This window comes from Megalobrama amblycephala, linkage group LG22 (assembly GCF_018812025.1).
Source record: "Megalobrama amblycephala isolate DHTTF-2021 linkage group LG22, ASM1881202v1, whole genome shotgun sequence".
NCBI lineage: Eukaryota > Metazoa > Chordata > Actinopteri > Cypriniformes > Xenocyprididae > Megalobrama > Megalobrama amblycephala.
Genome location: NC_063065.1, coordinates 3,193,630 through 3,203,889, shown reverse-complemented (window position 1 = coordinate 3,203,889; position 10,260 = coordinate 3,193,630). Strand labels below are relative to the sequence as shown.

Here is a 10,260-nt window from a genome sequence, read left to right as displayed (position 1 = left end):
ATGACCTTTGTCCATAGCAAATTTGGAGTCTCTAACTCAATCCCTCTAGCGCCACCAGCTGTCCAAAGTAGCACTTATGTTTATGCTAATAACTTTTGAACCATAAGGGCTAGAAACAAAATTCCTTTTTCCTCTGATTCCTTGGGTCAAGACGAATCGATTGCACCCTATGACGTCATTTTCCGTCATGAAAATTTTTCCGCCATTTTGAATTTTCTGAAAAACCTACTTTTTCGAACTCCTCCTAGGCCGTTACTCCGATTTTCACAAAATTGAACCAGATCATCTTCAGACCATGCTGACAAAAAGTTATGGAATTCAAGTTGATTCCTCAAACCGTTTTCGATAAACACGCGAACAAATTGTACGAAGTGCTTGCGAAAATAGACATAAGACTGTATCTCCGCAACGCTTTATCGTATTCAGACCAAACTTGGTACAAGTCATTACAAGCATGACCTGAGGCAACATGCAGCGTTTCGGCGCAGCGCCACCTAGTGGTGCGGAGATATGAAAAATTTATGTTTTTGCTTATAACTTCTGATGGGTTTGTCCAAAAATCATAACTTTGGTCTCGTTGGATTTGGGGCATCATGCCGAGTCGAATGATATCCAATTTTCCCATATCGGACATTTTGGCTGTCGGCCATTTTGAATTTTGTGCTAAAATGCTGTATTTTACGAACGCATTAGCGTATCATTATGAAACTCGGTATGGGTCATCAGCACAATGCCCTGAAGGAGCCTAAGAAGTTTCGGACCAGCGCCACCTTGTGGTCAAAAGTTATAACAAAATTTACAAAAATGCTAATAACTTTTGAGTATATTAACCGATTGTAATGAAACTGTTTTCAGTAGATTCCTTGGGTCATGCTGAGAACATAGATATCAAACTTTCCATAGTCAGCTGAACTTCCTGTCCGCCGTATTGTTTTTCTTTAAAAACCTACTTTTTCGAACTCCTCCTAGACCGTTGCTCCGATTTTCACCAAAATCGAACCGTATCATCTTCAGACCATGCTGACAAAAAGTTATGGATTTCAAGTCGATAAGTCAAACCGTTTTCGTATACCAGAGCAACGAATTTGAGGCATGATGCAAAAATGACTCTTGAAGCTGTATCTCTGCAATGCTTTATCATATTCAGACCAAACTTGGTATGTGTCATCACAAGCATGACCTGAGGCATCATACAATGTTTCAGCACAGCGCCACCTACTGGAGTGGAGATATGAAAAATGGCTGTTTTTGCTTATAACTTCTGATGGGTTTGACCAAAATTCATAAATTTGGTATGGTTCATCAGGACAATGCCCTGAAGGAGCCTGAGAAGTTTTGGACCAGCACCACCTTGTGGTCAAAAGTTATAACAAAATTGACAAAAATGCTAATAACTTTTTTTTCTAATTGCTCACTGCTGCTGTTGGTCTGATGCTCCCAGCCATGTTGGCTGGCTTCTTGTGCCGTTTTTGTGCTTGGCCCCGTAATTGCTGCTTGCAGCTATATTTATTATTATTCTTCTTCTTCCGCTCTTGAAGTCTATGGCAACCCATAGAACCGCTTGCGGGAAAGTTATGAAATTTGGCACACAGTTAGAGGACAGTCTGAGCTATGTGCATAGCAAATTTGGAGTCTCTATCTCAATCCCTCTAGCGCCACCAGCTGTCCAAACTTGCACTTATGTTTATGTTAATAACTTTTGAACCATAAGGGCTAGAAACAAAATTCTTTTTTCCTCTGATTCCTTGGGTCAAGACGAATCGATCGCACCCTATGACGTCATTTTCCGTCATGAAAATTTTTCCGCCATTTTGAATTTTCTGAAAAACGTACTTTTTCGAACTCCTCCTAGGCCGTTACTCCGATTTTCACGAAAATTGAACCAGATCATCTTCAGACCATGCCGACAAAAAGTTATGGAATTCAAGTTGATTCCTCAAACCGTTTTCGATAAACACGCGAACATATTGTACGAAGTGCTTGCGAAAATAGACATAAGGCTGTATCTCCGCAACGCTTTATCAAATTCAGACCAAACTTGGTACATGTCATCACAAGCATGACCTGAGGCACCATGCAGTGTTTCGGCGCAGCGCCACCTACTGGTGCGGAGATATGAAAAATGGCTATTTTTGCTTATAACTTCTGATGGGTTTGGCCAAAAATCATAAATTTGGTCTCGTTGGATTCGGGGAATCATGCCGAGTCGAAGGATGTCCAATTTTCCCACTTCGGCCATTTTGGCCGTCGGCCATTTTGAATTTTGTGCTAAAATGCTGTATTTTACGAACGCATTAGCGTATCATTACGAAACTCGGTATGGGTCATCAGCACAATGCCCTGAAGGAGCCTGAGAAGTTTCCGACCAGCGCCACCTTGTGGTCAAAAGTTATAACAAAATGTACAAAAATGTTAATAACTTTTGACTGTATTCACCAATTGTAATGAAACTGGTCTCAGTAGATTCCTTGGGTCATGCTGAGAACATAGATATCAAATTTGCCATAGTCAGCTAAACTTCCTGTCCGCCATATTGTTTTTCTTTAAAAACCTACTTTTTCGAACTCCTCCTAGACCGTTGCTCCGATTTTCACCAAAATTGAACCGTGTCATCTTCAGACCATGCCGACAAAAAGTTATGGATTTCAAGTCGATATGTCAAACCGTTTTCGTATACCAGAGCAAAGAATTTGAGGCATGATGCAAAAACTACTCTTGAAGCTGTATCTCTTCAGTGCTTTGACATATTGACACCAAACTTTGCAAGTTCCATTGTCACCTCACTCTGACCATACCACAACAATTTGGACACAGCGCCACCTATTGGTCGAAAGTGATGAAGCAGTAAATCCTCATTTTTGATCATTTTTCAGCTCTTTTGCCTAAAATGATCTTAATAGGTCTTTAATTGCTCACTGTTGCAGTTAGTCTGATGCTCCCAGCGGTGTTGACTGGCTTCTTGTGCCGTTTTTGTGCTTGGCCCCGTAATTGCTGCTTGCAGCTATATTTATAATCATTACTGTTATTATCAATGCTATTACTGTTTAAATACTTCTACTATTACTACTATTATTTGTCATTTCTGCTTAGTTTTCATTGCTGTCACTATCACTGCTGTTTTATTGTTGTTTTTGTGTTTTGTTGTTGTGTTTTGTGTTCACCCTATGTTGTAAGTTTTGCACTCCTAATAAATAAATAAAAAAAAAAAACTAACAATAATGGTGTCATATGTTGTTTTGTTTTTGTACATTAAACTACACTAAAGTCATGGTGTATCAGTAACATGCAGATGTTTTTCAAGCAGCTCCTTCATCTAAAGCTGTTTATAAATGTATTACTCATAACTCATTTCTCATGAGCAGAAGTGAAAGTGTTCCAGTTGAGAGTGTTGAACCAATCAAAGAGTGAAACTGTGAGTTTGAGGTGAAAATCACATTTGCATTGGCAGGTTTAGTGATTGTGATCCTCTCAGAATAGAGCAGCTCCGTCTCCAGTGACCATGTTCAAACCCCAAGAGCTTCATTTGACATTTCCTGCTAAATGCAGCTGTTCTCAACTATTACAATCAATCAAAAGCAGCTGAAACTTTAGTGCAGGACTTTGAATGAACGACACACTGATCAATGATGCAGTCGGACACAAATGTAACGCGTTCAGAAGCTTTATTGAATGAACAGCAATGGCAGCACATTGAAAGACTGCTTCAGTATTGAGCTGTAAATCACGTGACTGCTGTGAATCCTGCCGGACGCTCAGATACGGCTCGTCTGGACCGGAGAAACATCAGCACTGGGAGCTCTTGAGGAACGAGGCCTCGTGATCAGCTCCGTCATGTCTTACTCTGCAGACGAAGCGATCCGCGCCTTCCCAGCGTGCTTTGCTGAGGCTCAGGACGCTGCTGCGGCTGTAGCGTCCTGTCCCGCTCGCTCTCTGCGCTGGTCTGAATCCCCTCGCTGACCTCTGACCCGTCCAGCGTCCAGCTCACCGTCGCCCCCTGTGGAGAGTAAGAGCTGAGCAGGCAGAGCAGTGCGGCTGAGTCTCCAGAGATCTGCAGAGAAGAGGGCGGCAGCAGAGACACGGAGGGCTTCACTGCGGGACCAGCTGCACAAACACACACAAACAACACCAACGTCTTTAGATCATCAATTAGTCAGATGTCACACACAGTAATGGAGGAAAAATCACAATCATTTCATCTTTACAGAAATTCCACATCACTGCTTTCTTTCATAAACCACATAGTAATGATCCTGCATTTAAATTTCAATATTCTCAGTTCAAATAAAATATTCACTGATACTAAATATATGAAGTATAAGATATATGAATAAATATAAATCAGTTCTCTGAAGCAGACATGATATACAGCAAATATTACAGTCATTTCATCTTTTCTGAATAAGGTTCAGTTTAATCTCAAACTGATTTTAAAAACATTGTCCACAAACTGATGATTTATATGTAGAAAACAAATTTAAATGATCATTTCATTATTAACTTAAGACACTCACAATCATAATTATCAGCAAATGTAAGATAAAATTATGAATTTTTCAGATCTTTCTCTTTGTCTGATGATGACGCCTACAAAATTATAATTATTTTGTCCGTATCATCAAACTTTTGTTTCATGCATTACAACATTTCTGAATTATCAAATTTACCATCAAAATTATGGACACAATTATGTATTTTAAGAAATAATTGAAAATGTCAGAAAATATTGCAATCAATATGTTTAAAAGACAATGTTATATCTGAGTTGTTATAATATCTGAAAATTACTCATTGTAAAATGAAATAAATATGTTAAAAGTAACATGAAAATATGCCTTGCCAATGAAAAAAAGATAAATATCATGAAATATCACTGAATATGAAACATGTAATTTGTGAAACAGCAGACAAATTTAGAAATTAGGAAACTAATTAAATTTACTATGAAATATTGTAGTTAATTGTTTTTTTTTATTTAAACTAATTTTATAATTTTTAAAAACTTTTTGCAAAATGCTTGTTTGAATAATCTAAAAACAAAACAATTATATATGAACAATTTTTAGAGAATTTTAGAGACTTACTGATGGTCAGTTTAGTTCCTCCACCGAAAGTGTACCACAGTGCTTCATTCTAGTGAAAGCGTCGTACAAAAACCTCCGTCACACTCAAATGAACACAAACTCCAGCAGAGAAAGAGACGAACGACACTCACACACACTGATATGAGACTCAACAGCAGCTCTTCTCAACATCAACATGATTGAGCTGAAAACACACACTAAATATTCATCTTTTAATGAAAAAACTTGTTATTGCATGAAGGCTTAAATCATTTGTATCATAATCAGTCCTAAAATGCATTGATCACATTTACAAACACATATGTGATTTAAACTCTGCTACTTCTATTTACCTGTTTTATAATGAAATCTTTAGCCAGATTTAGATGGTCATTCTCTATCGGATGACCTTTGACCTGTTCTACAGTATCATGATGATATCAAATCTGCAGCACAGGTATTAAATGCTCTCAGCATCAAAGTCTGAATGAAACTGATCATTAAAACAGTGTTTAGAGGGAGAAGATCCACCCAAAATAACATGAAGTAAATCAGGAGTGTCTGTTTCTGAAAATGATCAATAGAAATTTATTAGCAAAGATACTAAATGACAAAACAGTGTTTCTGCCAGGGACGTGCACAGGAATTTTGAGGGGCAGTTGCTCTGACCTAAAAAAAGGGCACTCCCCTACCAGGGCTGGACTGGGACAAAAAAATGGCCCTGGCATTTTTGCTCAGACCGGCCCACCACAATCGGCCAGACACCACCCACCAGTACACCATCCTTGCGGTCCCTGTAAATATGCATATCTACTGTTCCATTCCCCAAAGCCCCTACAAAACTGAGTAGTAAGTGCAAATGGACCAGTGTACTCACTCTCTCTTGACTGACTCCCTGGTGATCAAAGGTGGCAGTGGAGTAGGGCCTGCACACCAATGGACAGCAAAGATCATCAATCTTGAAGATTTTTTCATTTTTTTTCAATGAAACAGACAGCAGAAAAACTATAATTTACAATTACAACTATACTTTGTTTTAAAGAGCACAAACCCCTGTTTAAGTGTCAAACATTTACCTCTCATTGTTTAGATACATCCCCATTAAAAACAATGAAAAAGAAAACTATACTACCAAATTAATCACAAAAAACGTCCTAATAAAATGATATTCATGTTATTCACTTGCCATAAACAACCAAGTGTTCATACCAGAGTAATAGGGTACAAGAGCTACAAAACAACTTTTTATAGCTGAAAAGTGAGATCTAGTAGACCATCATCACGACTAACGGCTATAAATAGACACCTATAGTCTCGTTGTGAATAAACACATCATCAGTAATATTACATTATAATAATAACCTGATTTTTTTTTTTGAAAAATCAAATTGCATCATTTCACGTTTTTCTAGTTAATGAGAAGGGCCGTTACTGCATAAGTGAACTCTGATAGCTACAAAAAAAAAAACAGTGCAAAATAGCTTTTGCTGTGCTATTTGACTTTAGCTGACTGAGTGAACAGTGCAGTAGGTGACAGTCTGACTTTATAATAACGACGACGATTATGTTGTATTCATTAATTTAGGTAAAGCATCATCATCGTCGTCGTCGCATCGTGAGTCCCTCGCTCCCTCCCTCCCTGTTAATCATGTAACTACCCTTCTTACCGCTTCTATTATACTCTCCTGCTTACTCTGTCCCTCGTTGGCTTCACTGTCAGACACCTGCTGCTCCTCTGCCTGACAGGTGTCTCTTCCATGTTCTTCTATGTTCACCTGTTTTTGCACGTCGTCAGGTAATGTAGGTTTGGAAACTGAAGCTACAGTAACCGTACTAAACATGTCAGTAATTTTTGCACATGTTGAGGCATCAACCTCTAATTTTTTTCATTTTTTTGCCCGCAACTTCTCCGCACCCCCCTTGCACTTGCGCTTTTGTTTCTCCATCCTCCTAATCCACAGATGTTTTGGCTCTGAGTCTGAGCCACTGCATCTGACACACGAAACAGAGGGGACAGGGTGGAGTCTGTTAAGAATGTGATTGGGCCAGCCCAGTGTCAGTATGGAAAATGAACCAATGGGCCGCTGTCCCTGCTTTATGGGCCGGTCTTTGGCCAATTTTATGTTTATTAAAAAAAAAAAATCATATCATATCGCGACCCCGCCCCCAAGTGCGTCGGCCCACCGGGCATTTGCCCGGTATGCCAGATTAAAGTTTAAAGGTTCCCCTACCAACACCCCCCCCTCACGTGGCTATGTCAAGGACTGATAATAACCGTGGTATAAGCGGAATAATTGACTCCGCTTCGAATCACAGCTTAAATAGTGTTTTGACATCGACAACCCAAGTGCATTTTACCTCAAACTTGCGTCTAGTTATCTTTCTAAAGTAGAAATCGCTTCTCAGGTCGACATTAACACACTGACAAAATTATATTCAGAATTAAAAATATTTTTATACCACTTTTTAATGTGTGATTGAGTAAAGGTTTTCACGAGACACCAACCTTTCGCGAACTTGCTTCCAACACTCGTGTCATGGAGGGCTGTGCGCGCGCGAGACACGAGTATCTTAGATCGTTGTGAGAGACGCAGGGAAATGAAATGCAGCTGAACGTTTGCTCTAGTGTCACTTGACAAAGACGAAAACTAAGGACATTTAATCTATAATTTTATTTTATTTTAGTTAGTTTTGCCAAACACACATTACAGTTTTGGTTAGTTCATCGTTTTTTTGTAATGCCTCGTTTTTATTTTTATTTCAGTTAACGACGATGTTTTTTCCCACCTAAATTCGTTTTTTTCTTTCGTTTTCGTTAACGATTATAACCTTACTCACCTGTTCCGACCAACTGTAAGTCGTCTCACCCGACAACCGCGACAATCTCCTTCTAGTGCCGCTCATGCAGGCTCAGCTCAGGTGCCGGTCGCGTGCAGCGCTGCAGCCACATAAACAGAGTTTGCCCTTCCCCTACTGACTTTCACTTTCAGACGGGTGCCCGAATGAGACGAGAAGCTGTGCGATTTTTTTTTTACAGCAGACTCTAAATCTGCATCCATTTCATTTTTACTTCTTTCCCACCTCGGAAGGGCAACTTGAGTCGAGAAGGGCATATGGGCAGTTGCCCGGGCAACCTGAGCAACCCCCCTGTGCACGTCCCTGGTTTCTGCTGTCTTCAGGTAAATGATCTGGAGTGTGTTTGCATATTGATCAGATGCTTCAGTGCTCTGAGAGTGTTTATAGTGCTGTGAGTTTAACACTTCATCACTGACACACACAACAATCTTCATCAACATGACCTTCATCATCATCTGGACGCTCTTATACTGCTTTATACTACAAGGTGAACAGCATGTATTTGAAATATTTTATTTATAGAATATAATTTTGACTGCTTAAAAATATGTGAAATAATACTTTATGGACTAAAAAGTTAAGAAATGGTTTGTTTTTCAGGCTGTAGAGCTCAGATCACAGTGACTCAGACTCCTGCAGTGAAAACTGCTAAACCAGGAGAAAATGTTGAGATGAGCTGTAAACTCAGTACTGCTACACCCTGTGGCTCGACACCCTGTGTGTCCTGGTACTTACAGAGACCTGGAGAAGCTCCTAAACTCCTGATTTATTTAACAAACACCCTCCAGTCAGGAACTCCATCTAGATTCAGTGGCAGTGGATCTAACAGTGATTTCACTCTGACCATCAGTGGAGTCCAGACTGAAGATGCTGGACATTATTACTGTCAGAGTTACCATTGCAGAACAGATTCTTATGGTTATTGTGAGGGTGACTATGTGTTCACACAGTGATAAAGAGTCGTACAAAAACCTCCATCAGTCAGAGTCACAGTGACTGAACTGATACTGCAGCTGCTCAAAGGAGGATCTGAAACAACATCGTCACACAAACATTTTCTGAAATATTAAATCATCTAAAGCATTAATCTGCCACTCTTAATCTCTTTAATTATAGAGGTCAGAAAGAGATTTTGTGCTCTTATAGATCAGTCACACGTTTGAGATCTTGACTGATTTCAGTTGCCGCCTTTTATAAATATGAGCTAAAGCCCTGATCCTGTTAATCGTGATTCATAATTCTCCATGGTTATTTGTGATTGACAGGATGAGTATCTCATCCTAACATGTCATTTGTACACTATACACTGTATTCATACTATATACTGCAGACAGTAAGAGTTTTATATCAGCTGCTGTTTTAATTGTAGTCCTGATCAACAGTTCAGTTCAGACACGCCTCTCCCTCCTCTGCACCAATCACAGCCTCCGATAAGAAAGAGCAAGATAAGAATATTAATTTGTGCTTTTAACTGAATTTTTATTGAAAACTTGTTTACTAAACTGGCATCTGATGATAACATGATCTGATAAACCTCAGTGTAACTGATGAATATGAACAAACCTCTGATCCAATGGAGAGAAACTGGAACAGGAGAAACTTCTTCAGCTGGTACTTACAGAAACCTGGAGAAGCTCCTGAACTCCTGATTTATGCAACAAACCTCCTCCAGTCAGGAACTCCATCTAGATTCAGTGGCAGTGGATCTAACAGTGATTTCACTCTGACCATCAGTGGAGTCCAGACTGAAGATGCTGGACATTATTACTGTCAGAGTTATCACAGGCCTGGAGCATCCAGTGATCACACAGTGATAAAGAGTCGTACAAAAACCTCCGTCAGTCAGAGTCACAGTGACTGAACTGATACTGCAGCTGCTCAGAGGAGGATCTGAAACAACATTGTCACACAAACATCTGAAATAAAATCATCTAAATTAACCTCCTTTATAGATTAAGATCTTTTTTATTGAGGTCAAAAATCAAAGCATTAGTTGAGAGAAACAACTAGACAAAATCTGTCAGTGTCGCTGCCCGAGTGGCAACGTGGTTTAGGAATGACCAGCCAAAAGGGGCCCACTTAGCTTCTGCTGGGAGCGGCCCCCGGCAACAGGTGAGTGGGTTCCATTGGCTGATGGCGGGATGAAAGAAATTGGAATGCCTGGCCAGGAGGGCTCTCGCTGCATCCGACGGGAGATCAAGACTCATTCTGTCGGATGGGTAAGCCTCACTGGACAGAAAAAGTTAAAAAGATGGAAACTGACTGGGAGGGCTCTCGCTGCATCCGACAGGAGATCAATACTTGTGGCATCGGACAGGTAAGCCTCGCCGGACAAAGAAGGAGA

At 39.9% G+C, this 10,260-nt stretch overlaps 1 long non-coding RNA gene and 1 gene segment (V, D, J or C); one reads left to right on the top strand and one right to left on the bottom strand.

Annotated features, from left to right (window-relative positions):
- Positions 1-3,645: 3,645 nt before the first annotated feature.
- LOC125257887 lies at positions 3,646-5,301 on the bottom strand. Its single transcript, XR_007182463.1, has 2 exons — positions 5,082-5,301; positions 3,646-4,101 (listed from the first exon to the last, which is right to left on the bottom strand). It is a non-coding gene; the product is annotated as an uncharacterized LOC125257887 (long non-coding RNA).
- A 2,934-nt stretch (positions 5,302-8,235) lies between these two features.
- On the top strand, positions 8,236-8,869 carry LOC125258589. The segment is given in 2 exon segments: positions 8,236-8,403; positions 8,517-8,869. Coding segments are annotated over 2 exon segments (402 nt in total).
- Positions 8,870-10,260: the final 1,391 nt, after the last annotated feature.